This window comes from Danio rerio, chromosome 11 (genome assembly GCF_049306965.1).
Source record: "Danio rerio strain Tuebingen ecotype United States chromosome 11, GRCz12tu, whole genome shotgun sequence".
Taxonomy (NCBI): domain Eukaryota; kingdom Metazoa; phylum Chordata; class Actinopteri; order Cypriniformes; family Danionidae; genus Danio; species Danio rerio.
The window spans coordinates 12,717,977-12,737,460 of NC_133186.1; the positions used below are offsets into that span (position 1 = coordinate 12,717,977).

Genomic DNA, 19,484 nt, shown 5'->3' on the forward strand with positions numbered 1-19,484 from the left:
GTCATCTTCTGTGTTAACTGATGTCATTTGATCTATCCTGATTATTTCATCATCTAAACATGTAATATTGTACATCAGTTTCCCCACATCAACAATAATGCAGCAGTTATTCATCATTTGGAGTGCTTGTATCAGTTGATAATAACATCACGTGAAGTAAATGAATACATGGTTATTTCAATTGTAATGTTTGAGTTGCATTTTGAAATGGGATCAATTTGAAGTTTAATTGTGTTATATTGAAAAGGTGATCTGAGTTCAATGAACAAAGTATGTTTGATTTGTGTGTGTTGTATCCAAGCATTTGAAAAAAGAGTTAAAAGTTTTGCAAAAACATACAATTTTGGCAAAGGTTGTGAATTTTGTGTCTAGACTTTTGAAAATTGACACCAAAGTTCTGAAATTTGTGGCAAAATAATTGTAAAAAAACTGTAATAAAAAAAAGAGAAAGGACAAATCTTATAGATGATGAGCACAAATCTGAAAGCATCTGTGGATCTGTCACAATCTACTCGTTTATTATCATTACTGTGGGTTTCTTCATCACAAAAATAAGCCCATATACATGTAAATAAATAAAACACCACAAGCAGTATTAAAACATCAGAATCTGCAGAACAAGGATCAGCACTGACCTTTCCAAGAAGAAGAGCGACTGCAGCAGGCTTGAACTGAAAGGCTGATTCATATTATTGAGTGTTTCTAATTCAAAAGCTCTTTTGTTTAGGGTTAGTGATTCAGATCTCATTTAATGTTTACAGAATATTGAAAAATGATTTACAGACCTAATTTGCATCAATGAATTAAAACAAAACAAGAAGACTGCAATGAATAATCCCTGATATAAGGATCATTTCGAATCATTTATCAGATTTACCATTGTTTTAATTATTACGAAAAATCTGTGAAATGAAAATTTTACTCATGCAAAAAAAATTATTACAGACAATGGATTATCAAGTTATGAATTCCTATTAGTGAAGGTGGCGAGGCAGTGGTGCAGTTTCTGTGTGGAGTTTGCATGTTCTCTCTGCCTTCACGTGGGTTTCCTCCGAGTGCTTCGGTTTCCCCCACAGTCCAAAGACATGCGGTACAGGTGAATTGGGTAGACTAAATTGTCCGTAGTGTATGAGTGTGTATGTGGATGTTTCCCAGAGATGGGTTGCGACTGGAAGGGCATCTGCTGCGTAAAAACTTGCTGGATAAGTTGGCGGTTCATTCCGCTTTTTAATAAAGGGACTAAGCCGACAAGAAAATGAATGAATGAATAATAGTGAAGGTATTATACTAATAGTGAACTATAATGCTATTGTAAGTGAATTATTAGCACAGGGTATTAAAGCATTAGTTCACTTCTATAAAAGTGAGTTTTCCTCCACTAGAGGTCGCTGTGATGATCAGATTCTCCACAGCTCAGGGTTTCTGGGCTGCAGTGGACTATGTCGATCGGGTGTCCGCACTAAGTTCGGTATCGATATGGAGCTCCTGGGTGAGCTCGGGACCCCCAGGTCGTTTAAGGAGGAGTGAACCGGCCCAGGTCAAGTGGTCCTCACTGCAGAGCTATTTGGGCAGAGCTGAGCTCCAGCGAGGGGGAGCTTGAGCTTGAGCTCCTCCTTTCTTGCGCTTCTTCTACGAGTGATGTCACTGGGGGTAGGTGTACGCATTAAAACAGCTTATCCGCCTGTTAAGTGTGACGTCACGCGAAGCGGCTTCCAGGTCCAAGCGCTCTATTCAACTGAATGGGGAGACTCATGAAATGGTAATAATAAAGGTTTACAAATCGATTTAAGGCTTTCGAAAATCACGATCGCAATATCATGCCTAATATCCGATGGCCAGAAAGTGATTATTTTTTTATAAATTGTTACATTTTTGGTATTTTTTATGCAGCAAGCCCAGAGATTGTTGTGTACACTATGACTTTATATAAAATTAACTTTAATGTGTGATAGGAATAAAACGTGATCATAAACAAATGATTTCTCCACTCAAATGAGTGGCGACTTGGACCCGGAAACAGTATACATACGTCACAAACACGTCACCATTTAACAAGCGGATAGGAGGAGGAGCTAGAGCTCATGCTCCCCCTCGCTGGAGATCAGCTCTGCTCAAAAGGCTCTGCAGCGAGCAGTGTCTCGCCCAGGTCGGACACGGAGCAGCAGGCACGTGCACACATAGGGCTCAACCTGTGCAGTGCACATGCCCTTTTTAGTCTTGGATATAAAGTGCCCTTCCAAAAGGATCAAAAGTGCCCCCGTGACGCGGCACACCTTCGGTCCCGCCCTTCAGTAGGCGTGCGACAACACCGCTCTTGAGTACGCGCGCGGCAACACAGCTGATCAGTACGCGCGCGATAACACCGCTCTTCAGTACGCGCGCATCCACTCTGCAGATCTGCAGCACCCAATTTTAATTTTTTAAAGTAAAGTAAAGTAAAGTTAAGTAAAGTAAATTTTACTTTAAACATAGATGGCACATTATAATTTTTGACCCCATCAGAAACAAAAGTAACACACGGGTAAGTCACAACCAGATTTACTGGCTTCATCATGTGTGTTTCAATTATATCTGACTATGACATTGTTAATTATTTTATTTAATACCAGCTGATATTGACGGTTAAAAAGCTTCCAGTACAAAATGGCATTTTTATTGATAAATTAGTTATAGAGTTTTAGTCTATAAAGTTTTGTGTTTAATAAAGTAGAAGAGGGGGATTTATTTAAGAAATTAATAACACCTAAAAATAGTAAAGCAACAGGGTTAGATAATATTCCAGTGCAGTTCCCTCAAAGACTCCCTAAGGGCTCTATTTTGACGGTCCATGCGCAGAGCGCAAAACACAGGGCGCAAAAGCTTTCAGGGTGTGTCAGAATGCATTTTTGCTAATTTAAGGACATGAAAATCCGCTTTGCGCCATAGCGCATGGTCTAAAAGGGTTGAGTTTATTTTCTTAATGAGTTATAGGTGTGTTTTGAGAATAAACCAATTAGAGTCTCATCTCCCATTACCTTTAAGAGCCAGCTGCGTCGCGTAAAGGAAGTCTAAGTGGAAAATCTGAGCATTTCACTAGCAAACAGTTGACAGTTTTTTAACAGAAAACTGTTAAACAGAGCATCTACTGCGAGAGAATGAGAGATAAAAGATCACTTTCACTTTCGCTCTTGGATAGGGAAACCTTTAGGCACAGACATCAAATAGTCTATAAATAATTGTGTTTGTCAAGCGCAAATATTCGTTTCAAAACTATTTCTAAATTCAGTTCTAATTTCCAACAAACGAATAAATGATCAATATTAATGAAGTGTGCTCAAAAACCTGAGTTATATCCTAAAACACATGCTATGCCCCTTATGGTCTAAAACATGACAGGTGGGCAAATCTAAGCTTGTTTTTAATAAAACAAATATAAAAATGGATTTAATAAATAATACTGCTAATAATAATAACATTATACAAAAGCAAATTGTTATGAATGAACTGATAAAGCCTCCCGAGATGAAGAAGACATAAAAGCAGTGATTTTTTATATCTATGTAGGCTAGAAAATAATATGTTTTGTAATATTTTAATCCTTTATATTTAAATCCTATATCTATTCTTTTTATATCCGGTATATATATATCCTTAATATTTAAATGTTTTTATATGTAAAGATATTTGCCTATTGCTCTCTTAGTGTGGTTTATTCATAAACTAATTTCGAGAGGATCACGGGCTTATAATCAACACGGCTGGCTCCTTGTTAGCTCCGTAATCAGCCCTATTAGATGATTATGGAAGCATTATAAATAACCTGAGTTTTTTACTCCAGTTATCTTCGTCTTGAAGCTTGCTTCCCGCTACAAAACGCTCCAGCATCGCACCATTTAACCTATCGATACAGAAGAACAAACAACAACAACAACAACAACAACAACAAACAAACAACAACTCCAGCCAGAGCTCCACTCTCCCTGAGAATTCAGTCACAGCCTCGCCAAAATCGAGCCTAAATTTCCGCAAAAACGCCGGTGCTGCCACCAGCTCTTCCACCTCCACTTCAAACTGCCTCACGCAAACACAGTCCACAACTCCACCTAAACTCTCTAGGCGTCGACGATCCAAAACATCGCAAAAGCCTAACTCACTGCTTCCTAGCGGTGCACCCTCGGTAACGTATAGCACGCTTTTAAGGGGAAGCATCGCGGAAATAACTAATCTCCATCAAAGACTAAACCCATTTATAAATCTTTTAAAAACAAGATTCGCGTGATTAGAAGATTCATAAGAACTCGCCCTTCAAGCCCGTACACAAATCCATAAGTAAATCACTGCAAAGATCACGACATTAGTCCACGACATATTGATACGTCGATGAAGCGCGCTGTTATCATCCAAACTAGTCGCTGGTGTGCCGCAGTGTCTTCTCACAACACTGGTAAACAAACTTGGCCTACGATCTTGATTGACGCCCCATCGAGCCAATAGCTAAAGGAGCAGCGCCCTCATCCAATGCGCTTTTAAAACTCGATATGGTTCCGCCCTCTCAACAATTCATGAATGAATCCAGCCATAAAAGACTCGTGAATGAACTGAGACGGACATACTTGCGAATTAAGTTAAGATTAAGAAGTTAAGATTCCTAACATGTATTTAAACAAATTAAGTAAAGCCCATAACAAACATTCCATTCATACAGTTTCCACTAAGTAGTGAATTAAGTTAAGCGTTTGATGTTGGGATTTGATATAATAAATAAATAAATTGACAAAATAATAAATGAATGAATAAATAATAATAAGAATAATAATATAAAAAAATAATAATAAAATAAAAAAATAAATAAAATAAATAAAAACCTCTGCCAGATCTAATAGCATTTAACTTCTGTAAAGACTATTACCCAACCAGTGAGAATTTAACACAAAAGTCCAATCGTAATACGCCAATGACCCATACTTGCATATACAGTACCATATGTAACTTATAATGGCACGCCGGTTGGAGGTGAAAATGGTAAAGAAACTAACTTCTCGCTTGACTGCATGAATAGGACATTTAAATAAATCTTCAAGAAGAACTTCTAGGACCACCAGACAAGCTACACCCCATATCCCCAGCTCTGCATCCACCTGCTATCCTGTGGGGGAACAAATGCCCACCTCTATCATCCTCGCACACTGCGACAACGAAGCTCACAATTGTCCATGCTCTTATTAAGATGCCTTGCATAGATATCAGCTACAACAATTTTGTCATGTCTGCTATACATGTATCATGTTGTAAAATTTAATTTCTGATTTTCTCTTGTTTCTCATTCCAGAGATTAGGACAGCCGGCCCAGAAGCTGACCTTCATCCAACCTATTACACTCCACATCCATTCCAAATGCAATCACAATCTACACAAGGATGCATTTCCAATCATACAGCTCACATCCACAATGCCATATTCACACTAGTCTTTGGGTTTTGAGATTCTCTGAATTAACATCAGTTGCAATCCCACAATCCACCTCACCATATCTGGTCTGACTGGAGGAACACTATCTCTCTCCATTAAGCAAGCAAACCGATTAATTCGGCAAAGCACGTTCTATATACATTTTCGACATCCCTTCCCCCACTCACACAATTCAAATGTTTTAAAAGTGATACTAAGAATAAGCACAACTTGAACTATCCCATACACCCATACATTTTCACTCACCACAGTTCCAACTTATTTAGGGGTTGCCTAAATTTTTCTATTACTGCAGCAGGGATGCTCTAAGCAAGCTCTATACACTTACAAGTCCAATAACACTCGTCACACTGCCCTGCACTAATACAGCAATGACAGGTGAGAAGATGGCTGTTATAGTCCAATCAAAAGTTCTAAAATTAAGTTTTTAGCAAGACAGACAGAGCTTTTAGATTTTCAAACTTTACAAATATTGGCTAGTGCATTAGTGCAGTCATACTTTGACTATGCTGCAGTCTTTTGGTACAGCAGTAGTTCCACAAAAATTAAAAAAAATAATTGCAGACGGCCCAAAATAAGTTGCAGAATTGTTATCAAAGTACTTCCACACACACACATTTAAATAATGAATATTATACTCAAATTAATTTATTAAAAGTTGGAAAAAGGGTCACTTTTCTGAAATTGGTGATGGTGTTTAAGATTTTAAAATATTTACTTATTAAGTTTTAGTTAGTGAGGTACACTGTCATTCTACAAGAGCGAGTAGCAGGGGTATTTGTCCTTGTAGAATTAATAGTGAAACAGGTAGAAAGTCTTTTCTGTGTACTGTTGCTTGGAATATACTGCCGAGGAGTTTTAAAGAGATTCAATTTGAGAGTTTTTAGAGAGGAAATTAAAAAATGGCTGTTTTACGGTTGAAGTTGAGGATTTTTGTTGTGCTGAGTTTCTGAGCTGATGATGTTTGCACTTTATGATTTGCTCGTTCATTTTTTTAAAATATCGATGACCACGATGGAAATCAGCCTGTGGCTTTATTGTGTATTTTATCCTCGACAGTTTTTAAGATATGAATGTCAAACTGGACTTGTTTGTATATTTTTGTTAAAATTGTTAAATAAAATCAATCAATCAATTTATTCATTCATTTTCATTTAGCTTAGTCCCTTTATTAATCTGGGGTCGCCACAGCGGAATGAACTGCCAACTTATCCAGCATATGTTTTACACAGCGGATACCCTTCCAGCTGCAACCCAGTACTGGGAAATATCCATACACCCTCATTCACACACATACACTATGGCTAATTTAGCTTATTCATTCACCTATATAGCACATGTCTTTGGAGCACCCAGAGGAAACCCACATGAACACGGAGAGAGCATGCAAACTCCACACGGAAATGCCATCTGACCCAGCCGGGACTCCCACCAGCGACCTTCCTACAGTGAGGCCATATATATAAAGAAATCTATTTGCTTAAGTCAGCTGAACAGTAAACAATAACAGCAATAGAAACCACCAAAGGACACCATATGAACACAGCCAAAATGACTTATTAGAGCATGCACATCTTTGTCATTCCAATGGATTTTTAAAAATATGTACATGCCGCCTTTTCTTCCATGTTTCTTGAACTTTTCCCCTTAATGAGGAAAACTATTGAATACTATAAAAGCTGTTCAGCGTTTTATTTTTTTCAGATTAACATTCAATAAACTTTAACTAAAAGTTTTAGATTCTGAGCAGGACAGCACACTGGTTCTCCCGCAGCATGTTTGTTCATCATTTCTATCTTAATGGGTTGATCATTTTCTTTTGTGTTTCTGTATTGTGTGAAGGTCAACCAGTCCACAGTTTATGCTGCTATAATCTTTATTCAGTTTTATTCATAAACTATGTACAATATATACACTGTGCTCACGTCGGCTCCAGGTCTCTTGGGTGAAGGTCTCTCAGTGACGTGGTCTCTTCTGGTCTCCGTGCGTCTCTGGTGGAGATGGGGAGCGGGAACGTTTCCCTCTGGCGTCCTGGACTGAAGATGCTACACCAGCTGAGGAAGAGGAGGGCAGCGGCTTGGTCTGGCAGGAGAAGGACGGCCTCTTTTTCTTCTCAGCAGCATAGGCCTCACTGAACAGATCGAGCGCAAACACACACAAGCAGACATAATGTGAGATTTTCACAAACAATAGAACATGCTGCAATGCCAAGTACAGTTTACTCACGCGTCTATGATGGGAATGACGTATTTGCCGCTGCCGTCCATCATGACTCCCTTTCGGTTTGGGTCGTCCACCTCCAACAGGAAGCTGCGGGGAATCCCTGTGCTCCTCCGGATGCGCTTATGCGGAGCAGAGCTGCTGCCCTGTGAATTCATGAGTGACAGTCAAACGACAGAGCAAACAATCTGACTGATGGAGACAAGAGCTCAAGTTCACAGCAACCATAAGCTTAGAAAACCCAGTTACCCCTTTAGAGGGGCAGTGCCTAATGTGGTGTCCTGGGATCCCACAGTGAAAGCAGACATAGTTGGGTGGAAGAAGCCCAAGCAGTGTCATGGCCTCACTGATGAACATCAGAACCATGAGAATCAGCTCTAACATTTCTCACAAACCAAACCTGTCAGTGTCTGAACGCTCACCTGCTGGAGTAGTAGCACAGACTGGACTGGTACATCACCGCTTTTAGCTTGTCCTCCTCTGATGCCTTTGCCTCAGCCAGATTCTCAGTCTGTTTCACAGGCATTTGCACATTAGAATTTTATTTTACTGGTCTGCCTAAGAAGCTGTGTGTGTGTGTGTGTGTGTGTGTGTGTGTGTGTGTGTGTGTGTGTGTGTGTGTGTGTGTGTGTGTGTGCGTTTGTGTGTTTTACACTGTGTATTGATATTCTGCACTACATGTCATTATGACGCCTCAAATGCAAACACTGCAGTTCAATACAGAGCAGCACAGTGGGGTGAATTAATCATTTGTTCAATACCTTCAACAGCTGCTCCAGTGAGAGGAGTGAAGAATCACCTGTTTGAGAAGATTTAGCTGATGGTCCAGCTTGATGTCTGCAAAACAAAACAAAGGAGCTTGTGTGACTAAAACACCACAGACAGACTCAAACTCTTGATATAACATCTATCAGAGGACGATTGCGCTCATTTCACATGACTTACCCAACAAATCTTCTGTTTGATGACTTCAGTCCTGCCGCAGGGACCCGTCTGATGATGACCGACATGTTTTTGGGGATGAGAGCATCATCATCTGTGTATTCTGACAGCAAAATAAAGTTTATATATAGTAATAATCATTTACCATAGTATACTTTGAGTGCCATTAGCATTTTAAAACACTCAAAACATCACTATATGTCACCATCAGAGTCATGATAACACATCACAGCTTCTACAAGTCTGTCTGATAACACATCTAATGTTAGTGTAGTATAGTTTAAGTGGCTTTTCCTCATCTCACCTTCATCAGTTTGGGCTTTGCTGATCTTCAGCTGGCAGAACTTCAGCCTCTCGCGCCTCATGATCTGCCGCTTCAGCTCTCCCACAGTGATGTTGAGGCCCTCAAACTGGAGCGAGTCGTAGGTGAGTCGACTCTGAAACCTGTAATGAACACAAGACATACTGAACACAAACCACAGTGTGATAACAAGGGTCAAACCTGAATGATGGGAGAAGCAGGCGATCAATCGATGTATCCAACAATCAATAATATCAATAATCTGGGAATCAGTAGCCACGAAGGACGCCGAGATCAGATGCCAATGACAGAGCAAGTTCAAAACAACACGAAAAGAACCGTTGCCATGGATGCTGACGATCACGTGACGAGGCGCTAAAAACTTCCGCGTTATTTTCTCATTAATAATAGTGAAATAATTACTATGATAATAATAAAATAAACAGCAGAACAGTTGGCCATCTCTGAATAATACACAGTGGCGTTTCCTTACACGAATGATTCAGGACTCTGTATAGAGCCGGGCGAGTCACTGAATCAGTGATTCGTGGCTGAATGAATCACTCAAAGCTTCACTCGATTAAAGCGGTCTCTTGCTGCCACCTATTGGCGATTTGTTTTTCCGTTTTAAAGTAATTTAACACTTTTTTTAAAAACACCTTTAAATGTATTTTCTACAAATGTTCATCTCTGTATGTTAAAATGATTTAAAACTCTCTAAGCTCATCATTTATTTGTTTGCCCTTGATCTTCATTATGTGTTACAGTTTTTTTCCAATTGTTTTGCCACAAATTTCAGAACCCTGATGTCAATTAAAAAAACTCTAGACACAAAATCCTAAACAGTCACTACTTTTAACACTCTCCAGTGTTCTGCATACAGCATTCATTCCCTTAAAGATGTCTTGCATTTGCAGGATCATTGATTCACATAATCCTTTTATAATACAAATACTACAGGAACACTACTTTAGATCACCAGCAGCACACAAGATGTACATCGCTTCAATAAACAATCATTAACAATCATTAAATATTGTTGTTTAAAATATATGATACAGGTTTCATTATGGCCTATAAGTGTAAAGGGAAACAGTGCAGACAGTGGATATACCGAACTAGTTTTATTCATTCCATCATAATGTAGGTTTACTGTATTTTTTTTTCTCACTTCACGTCCCCATATAGAAAGCTGATAAATGACATGATATATGGTCCCATCTGCAAATTACATTATTATAAAATGTCATAATAGTCAATAATTTGTCAAAATAGTGAAAAAAATCATTGTTTATATTTTTTTCAACCATATCATATATATATATATTTGTAGGGGTAAAATATATAACATAATGGATCGTATATATACGTAACATATATGTTTTAACAAATGGCAATATTTTGACATGTATAACATATTTTATATATGTAAAATTCATATGAACTATTATATCACATATGTGATTTGCATATATTTCTATATATCAGATTTCTATTTTGGGATTTTGTGTTACCATCTGTCTGGTCTTGTGGATTTGGTCACGAGTTCTCCTCTACATTTCAGTGGTGTTTTCATTACTCAGAAATCTTGGAAAGAACCTTCTGTCAATGTAAATCCAGGCCTGACATTGGTCTGCTGTGACTGGGCTTTCTTACAGTGATGTCAAATATATAAACATTTTCTGTAAAAGTGGTACACAGAACAAAGAAACCATAAATATGGACTAAGGATGAATAAAGATGAAATCTATAGATAATGTAGTTCAGTTGGGTCATCTTCTGTGGTAACTGATGTCATTTGATCTATCCTGATTATTTCATCATCTAAACATGTAATATTGTACATCAGTTTCCCCACATCAACAATAATGCAGCAGTTATTCATCATTTTGAGTGCTTGTATCAGTTGATAATAACATCACGTGAAGTAAATGAATACATGGTTATTTCAAATGTAATGTTTGAGTTGCATTTTGAAATGGGATCAATTTGAAGTTTAATTGTGTTATATTGAAAAGGTGATCTGAGTTCAATGAATAAAGTATGTTTGACTTGTGTGTGTTGTATCCAAGCATTTGAAAAAAGAGTTAAAAGTTTTGCAAAAATGTACAATTTTGGCAAAGGTTGTGAATTTTGTGTCTAGACTTTTGAAAATTGACACCAAAGTTCTGAAATTTGTGGCAAAACAATTGTAAAAACCTGTAATAAAAAAGAGAAAGGATAAATCTTATAGATGATGAGCACAAATCTGAAAGCATCTGTGGATCTGTCACAATCCACTCATTTATTATCATTACTGTGGGTTTCTTCATCACAAAAATAAGCCCATGTAAGAAATGAAATATTACAAATATTTTTGATGTCTTTGACAATTCAAAACATGAGCTGAAAACAGAGACTGTTGACCACAACCCAGCAGGTGGGAATGCGGGAAAAACCAATTCCTGCTGCATTTGCATCTGAGTCTGCTGAAACTCAGCTTCAACCACCCCAACTCACACATATGGTCATTTCAATGTTTGAATGTTTCAGATTAACCTAAGTGACTTTATCTATCATGTTTGATATCATTTGAAATGTCTCAGTGCGATTGGTACAATGGTCTCATTCTCTCAGTAATAGACATAATCAAAACAATAAATATATAACTTCAGGCATCTTTTGAACCACTGTGAAGGGTGTGACTTTTCCACAGGCAGCACTAAATGCAAATGTCTTTTGTTATGCACACACCCCTGTACTTAAGGGAATTCTTGGATTATTTAAGGTAAGGTTTGAGAAAGGCTCAGCGCGATTCTGCTTACCCCGATCAGCCCGTAACATGGAGCTTATGCTCCATGTTATGTATATTTTAAAGTCAGGAATGCATCTTTTAATCTTGGATTTATCTTTGGTAACTTGATGTATTTATTGATCTTTTATGAATTGACTGATTGAATTGGCATAATACACATTTACCTGACTAATAAATTGTTATGTTTTGAATTATTCAAACAGTCCTCGTGTTATTATCACTGATAAATGTTGTTGTCCATAGCACTACAAGCCACTGTACAGGTTAGTAACGGACTAAAACATGTTAGACGGAGCAGTGTGGCACGCTATACAATGTTACTAGAGATCCGACTAACATATTGGCATTAATTCAAGTATACTTAGACTGTAAAAGGCCAACTATGAGTTTTCTATTTAGAACAACAAAATATTGTTGAAACTAATCTAAATGTGGGTATTTAGGCCTTCATCTACAAACTTATAATCCTGTGCAATTATTATTAAAATACTTTGTCTTGATTAAGTAGATAACAGATCTATGGGGACCACATAAAAAATCTCCTAAATTGAGTAAGTATAGGGTTCTGCCACTTTAGGAGAGTGGTTAATCGCCTCTGTTTAATGACCAAGACTGACAAGCTTGTATTAAGAGATTGTATACCCGGCCGGTGCAAGACTCGAGATGCTATAGGAATCTGAGTAAATGAGAATAAGGTATAATAACAAATCAAAAGAATATTCAATCATAATCTAAAATAATATGAAAGGAAACAAAATAATCTTATCAATATTTTATAATTGGAGTCAGATAAAACGAGGATAAATATATTAATATTCTAAACCACCTCATACTAAAATTGGAGTCAGATATGAGTTAAGTTTAATATAAATCAACATTGTGCACTGGAAAGACCGAACATGCAGTGAACCTTCATCCACCATTGGATACCGTCATTGGACCAACTGGGTGGACCCTACACCCATATACAAATAAATAAAACACCACAAGCAGATTTAAAACGTCAGAATCTGCAGAACAAGGATCAGCACTGACCTTTCCAAGAAGAAGAGCGACTGCAGCAGGCTTGAACTGAAAGGCTGATTCATATTATTGAGTGTTTCTAATTCAAAAACTCTTTTGTTTAGGGTTAGTGATTCAGATCTCATTTAATGTTTACAGAAAAATGAAAAATGATTTACAGACCTAATTTGCATCAATGAATTAAAACAAAACAAGAAGACTGCAATGAATAATCCCTGATATAAGGATCATTTCTAATCATTTATCAGATTTACCATTGTTTTAATTATTACGAAAAATCAGTAAGATGCAAATTTTACTCATGCAAAAAAAATATTACAGACAATGGATTATCAAGTTATGAATTCCAATAGTGAAGGTGGCGAGGCAGTGGCGCAGTTTCTGTGTGGAGTTTGCATTTTCCCCCTGCCTTTACGTGGGTTTCCTCCGGGTGCTCCGGTTTCCCCCACAGTCCAAAGACATGCGGTACAGGTGAATTGGGTAGACTAAATTGTCCGTAGTGTATGAGTGTGTGTGTGTGTGTGTGTGTGTGTGGATGTTTCCCAAAGATGTGTTGCGGCTGGAAGGGCATCCGCTGCGTAAAAACTTGCTGGATAATAGTGAACTATAATGCTATTGTAAGTGAATGATTAGCACAGGTTATTAAAGCATTAGTTCACTTCTATAAAAGTGAGTTTTCCTCCACTAGAGGTCGCTGTGATGATCAGATTCTCCACAGCTCTGATTCTCTCAGCTCTCGCCGGGTTCAGTGGCGTGCGCCTATAATCCAAGCTACTGGGAGGCTGAGGCTGCGGATCGCTTGAGCTCAGGGCTTCTGGACTGCAGTGGACTATGTCGATCGGGTATCCGCACTAAGTTCGGTATCGATATGGTGCTCCTGGGTGAGCTTGGGACCGCCAGGTTGTTTAAGGAGGAGTGAACCGGCCCAGGTCGAAAACGGAGCAGGTCAAAGCTCCCGTGCCGATCAGTAGTGGGATCGTGCCTGTGAATAGACACTTCAGTTCAGCCTGAGCGACACAGAGAGACGCAGACTTTTACATTAGGTTTTTTTTTTAAACTTTGATTTGTCTTTCTAACTGTAAAACTGAAGAAATAAAGATTTAGAGATGTATGATGACTATATGCATTATTAATAGTAATAATTAAAAGTTTACTAGCAGACTTCAAAAAGTTTATTTGTAAACAAAAATACAAAAATCATCTCAATTTCATGTCTATATTTTAAAAATATGCCTTAGACAGAAATATATTGAATTTAATTGAAAATATATCAAATTAAAATATATATATAGAGAATAATTTTACTTTAAACATAAATGGCACATTATAATTTTTGGCCCCATCAGAAACAAAAGTAACACACGGGTAGGTCACAACCAGATTTACTGGCTTCATCATGTTTGTTTTAATTATATCTGACTATGACATTGTTAATTATTTTTTTAATACCACCTGATATTGACGGTTAAAAAGTTTCCAGTACAAAATGGCATTTTTATTGATAAATTAGTTATAGAGTATTATGCCAAATGCAGTTTTAATCTAGAAAGTTTTGTTTAATAAAATAGAGGAGGGGGATATATTTAAGAAATTAATAACACTTAAAAATAGTAAAGCAACAGGGTTAGATAATATTCCAGTGCAGTTCCCTCAAAGACTCCCTAAATGCGTCACTCCGATGGTTACACATATTATCAATTTTTCTATTTGTCAAGGTAAAGTTGAAAAAAGCAAGAGTTATTCCTCTTTTTAAGAAAGGTAGTAGGTTTGAGGTTAATAATTCTAGGCTGGTATCAATTTTGAGTGCTTTGTCAAAAGGGAGGGAAAAAGTTATTTATTAGCACATTGAAAAATATTGTTTAAAATGTGACGTATTGTAGAGTTTCAATCGGGTTTTAGAAAAATCATTCCACTGATTCAACAGTTTCTTTTATTTAACAAATTATATAAAGAGCGATATGGATAAAGGAAGTTAAGTGGGATGGTTTTCTTAGACCTGCAAAAAGCTTTCAATACAGTCGATCACAGTTTTAAAAGTAAAGGCAATGGGTTTTGGTGTTTTGGCCTGTAAATGCATGAAGTCTTACCTTGAAAACAGATGTCAAATAGTAGATTTAAATGGTGTGTTTTCAGATTATTCGACCGTTTCTTATGGGGTTTCACAAGGCAGTGTTTTAGGTCCTTTGCTTTTTTAATATACATCAATGATTTGAAAATGGCCTGTTCAAAAAAGCTTTTGTTAAATGCGGATGATGCAGCAATAATTGTGTCTCATGAGAGGAAGGAATTTATTGAAAATGAAAAAAGTAAACAAACTGAGGAAGTCTCTTAATGGTTTAACCTTATTAAATTGTCCTTACACTTGTGTAAACCAGAATTTATTTTATATGGTTCAGCTGCGAAACTGAGAAAATGTGTCAGATCAGAGGTAAAAGTAGAGCATCAAATTAATGAACCCAAACATGAAGGGAAATATTTAGGTTGCATTTCAGACAGTAATTTGACAGGTGAGAAGATGGCTGTTATAGTCCAATCAAAAGTTCTAAAATTAAGTTTTTAGCAAGACAGACAGAGCTCTTAGATTTCCAAACTTTACAAATATTGGCTAGTGCATTAGTGCAGTCATACTTTGACTATGCTGCAGCCTTTTGGTACAGCAGTAGTTCCACAAAAATGAAAAATAAATTGCAGACGGCCCAAAATAAGTTGCAGAATTGTTATCAAAGTACTTCCACACACACATTTAAATAATGAATATTATAGTCAAATTAATTTATTAAAAGTTGGAAAAAGGGTCACTTTTCTGAAATTGGTGATGGTGTTTAAGATTTTAAAGAAAATGGTCCCAAAATATTTACTTATTAAGTTTTAGTTAGTGAGGTACACTGTCATTCTACAAGAGCGAGTAGCAGGGGTATTTGTCCTTGTAGAATTAAGAGTGAAACAGGTAGAAAGTCTTTTCTGTGTACTGTTGCTTGGAATATACTGCCGAGGAGTTTTAAAGAGATTCAATTTGAGAGTTTTTAGAGAGGAAATTAAAAAATGGCTGTTTTACGGTTGAAGTTGAGGATTTTTGTTGTGCTGAGTTTCTGAGCTGATGATGTTTGCACTTTATGATTTGCTCGTTCATTTTTTAAGAATATCGATGACCACGATGGAAATCAGCCTGTGGCTTTATTGTGTATTTTATCCTCGACAGTTTTTAAGATATGAATGTCAAACTGGACTTGTTTGTATATTTTTGTTAAAATTGTCAAATAAAATCAATCAATCAATTTATTCATTCATTTTCCTTTAGCTTAGTCCCTTTATTAATCTGGGGTCGCCACAGCGGAATGAACTGCCAACTTATCCAGCATATTTTTTACACAGCGGATACCCTTCCAGCTGCAACCCAGTACTGGGAAATATCCATACACCCTCATTCACACACACACACACACACACACACACACACACACACACACACACACACACACACACACACACACACACACACTATGGCTAATTTAGTTTATTCATTCACCTACAGCATAGCACATGGGTTTGGAGCACCCAGAGGATGAACACGGAGAGAACAAGCAAACTGCACACAGAAATGCCATCTGACCCAGTCGCGACTCCCACCAGCAGCCTTTCTACAGTGAGGCCATGTGTATATATATATATATATATATATAAAGATACATTATTTTTTCCCTTAATAGCTACATTTTAAAGAAATCTATTTGCTTAAGTCAGCTGAACATTAAACAACAACAGCAATAGAAACCACCAAAGGACACCATATGAACACAGCCAAAATGAATTATTAGAGCATGCACATCTTTGTCATTCCAATGGATTTTTAAAAATATGTACATGCCGCCTTTTCTTCCATGTTTCTTGAACTTTTCCCCTTAATGAGGAAAACTATTGAATACTATAAAAGCTGTTCAGCGTTTTATTTTTTTCAGATTAACATTTAATAGACTTTAACTAAAAGTTTTAGATTCTGATCAGGACAGCACACTGGTTCTCCCGCAGCATGTTTGTTCATCATTTCTATCTTAATGTGTTGATCATTTTCTTTTGTGTTTCTGTATTGTGTGAAGGTCAACCAGTCCACAGTTTATGCTGCTATAATCTTTATTCAGTTTTATTCATAAACTATGTACAATATATACACTGTGCTCACGTCGGCTCCAGGTCTCTTGGGTGAAGGTCTCTCAGTGACGTGGTCTCTTCTGGTCGCCGTGCGTCTCTGGTGAAGATGGGGAACGGGAACGTTTCCCTCTGGCGTCCTGGACTGAAGATGCTGCACCAGCTGAGGAAGAGGAGGACAGCGGCTTGGTCTGGCAGGAGAAGGACAGCCTCTTTTTCTTCTCAGCAGCATAAGCCTCACTGAACAGATCGAGCGCAAACACACACAAGCAGACATAATGTGAGATTTTCACAAACAATAGAACATGCTGCAATGCCGAGTACAGTTTACTCACGCGTCTATGATGGGAATGACGTATTTGCCGCTGCCGTCCATCATGACTCCCTTTCGGTTTGGGTCGTCCACCTCCAACAGGAAGCTGCGGGGAATCCCTGTGCTCCTCCGGATGCGCTTAAGCGGAGCAGAGCTGCTGCCCTGTGAATTCATGAGTGACAGTCAAACGACAGAGCAAACAATCTGACTGATGGAGACAAGAGCTCAAGTTCACAGCAACCATAAGCTTAGAAAACCCAGTTACCCCTTTAGAGGGGCAGTGCCTAATGTGGTGTCCTGGGATCCCACAGTGAAAGCAGACATAGTTGTGTGGAAGAAGCCCAAGCAGTGTCATGGCCTCACTGATGAACATCAGAACCATGAGAATCAGCTCTAACATTTCTCACAAACCAAACCTGTCAGTGTCTGAACGCTCACCTGCTGGAGTAGTAGCACAGACTGGACTGGTACATCACCGCTTTTAGCTTGTCCTCCTCTGATGCCTTTGCCTCAGCCAGATTCTCAGTCTGTTTCACAGGCATTTGCACATTAGAATTTTATTTCACTGATTTGCTCTAAATAAACACCCTCAAATCTCCCTAAGAAGCTGTGTGTGTGTGTGTGTGTGTGTGTGTGTGTGTGTGTGTGTGTGTGTTTGTGTGTATTGTTGTTTGCTAAACACTGTGTATTGATATTCTGCACTACATGTCATTATGACGCCTCAAATGCAAACACTGCAGTTCAATACAGAGCAGCACAGTGGGGTGAATTAATCATTTGTTCAATACCTCCAACAGCTGCTCCAGTGAGAGGAGTGAAGAATCACCTGTTTGAGAAGATTTGGCTGATAATCCAGCTTGATGTCTGCAAAACAAAACAAAGGAGCTTGTGTGACCAAAACACCACAGACAGACTCAAACTCTTGATATAACATCTATCAGAGGATGGTTGAGCTCATTTCACATGACTTACCCAACAAATCTTCTGTTGGAGGACTTCAGTCCAGCCGCAGGGACCCGTCTGATGATGACCGATGTGTTTTTAGGGATGAGAGCATCATCATCTGTGTATTCTGACAGCAAAATAAAGTTTGAATATAGTAATAATCATTTACCATGGTATACTTTGAGTGCCATTAGCATTTTAAAACACTCAAAACATCACTATGTGTCACCATCAGAGTCATGATAACACATGTCAGCTTCTACAAGTCTGTCTGATAACACATCTAATGTTAGTGTAGTATAGTTTAAGTGGCTTTTCCTCATCTCACCTTCATCAGTTTGGGCTTTGCTGATCTTCAGCTGGCAGAACTTCAGCCTCTCGCGCCTCATGATCTGTCGCTTCAGCTCTCCCACAGTGATGTTGAGGCCCTCAAACTGGAGCGAGTCGTAGGTGAGTCGACTCTGAAACCTGTAATGAACACAAGACATACTGAACACAAACCACAGTGTGATAACAAGGGTCAAACCTGAATGATGGGAGAAGCAGACGATCAATCGATGTATCCAACAATCAATAATATCAATAATCTGGGAATCAGTTGCCACGAAGGACGCCGAGATCAGATGCCAATGACAGAGCGGAGTTCAAAACAACACAAAAAGAACCGTTGCCATGGATGCTGACGATCACGTGACGAGGCGCTGAAAAACTTCCGCGTTATTTTCTCATAAATAATAGTGAAATCATTACTATGATAATAATTAAATAAACAGCAGAACAGTTGGCCATCTCTGAATAAAACACAGCTGCGTTTCCTTACACGAATGATTCTGGCCTTTGTAAAGAGTCGGGCGAGTCAATGAATCAGTGATTCGTGGCTGAATGAATCACTCAAAGCTTCACTCGATTAAAGCGGTCTCTTGCTGCCACCTATTGGCGATTTGTTTTTTCGTTTTTAAAGTAATTTAACACTTTTTTTAAAGCCACCTTCAAATTTATTTTCTACAAAAGTTTATTTCCGTGTGTTAAAAATTATTTAAAACTCTCTAATCTCATCATTTCCTGATGCGTTTATAATGTAAATCCCTTCATGTTTGCCTTTGATCTTCATTACGTGTTAAAATCAATAAAATATTAAAGTTGCCTCATCCAAATCCAAAGTTTAGTTCAAAGCTTTATTATACAGCAATGTGTGTGTGTGTGTGTGTATGTGTGTGTGTGTGTGTGTGTGTGTGTGTGTGTGTGTGTGTGTGTGTGTGTGTGTGTGTGATTGTGGCAGTGGATTACAGTGAATGTAGAAGTGATCAGAAGTGTGTGATATTTATTGTTTCTGATAATCAAAAGAACATTTTAAG

General features: G+C 38.0%; 1 protein-coding gene across 5 annotated transcripts; it reads right to left on the minus strand.

Moving 5' to 3' along the window:
- Positions 1-7,306: 7,306 nt before the first annotated feature.
- Positions 7,307-18,783, minus strand: LOC110438896 (E3 ubiquitin-protein ligase RBBP6-like). 5 transcript variants are annotated; one of them, XM_073916507.1, is made up of 7 exons: positions 18,458-18,783; positions 18,157-18,256; positions 8,430-8,505; positions 8,091-8,179; positions 7,918-8,014; positions 7,675-7,814; positions 7,307-7,579 (listed from the first exon to the last, which is right to left on the minus strand). In XM_073916507.1, exons 1-7 carry the CDS (start codon positions 18,615-18,617, stop codon positions 7,405-7,407), a joined length of 837 nt encoding a protein of 278 aa, XP_073772608.1. In that variant the 5' UTR covers positions 18,618-18,783; the 3' UTR covers positions 7,307-7,404. The 5 variants fall into 5 exon arrangements, with proteins under 5 accessions (XP_073772608.1, XP_073772607.1, XP_073772610.1 ...); XM_073916506.1 differs by lacking the exons at positions 18,157-18,256; positions 18,458-18,783 and adding exons at positions 8,614-8,713; positions 8,915-9,428; XM_073916509.1 differs by lacking the exon at positions 7,918-8,014.
- Between the last annotated feature and the right edge of the window lie 701 nt (positions 18,784-19,484).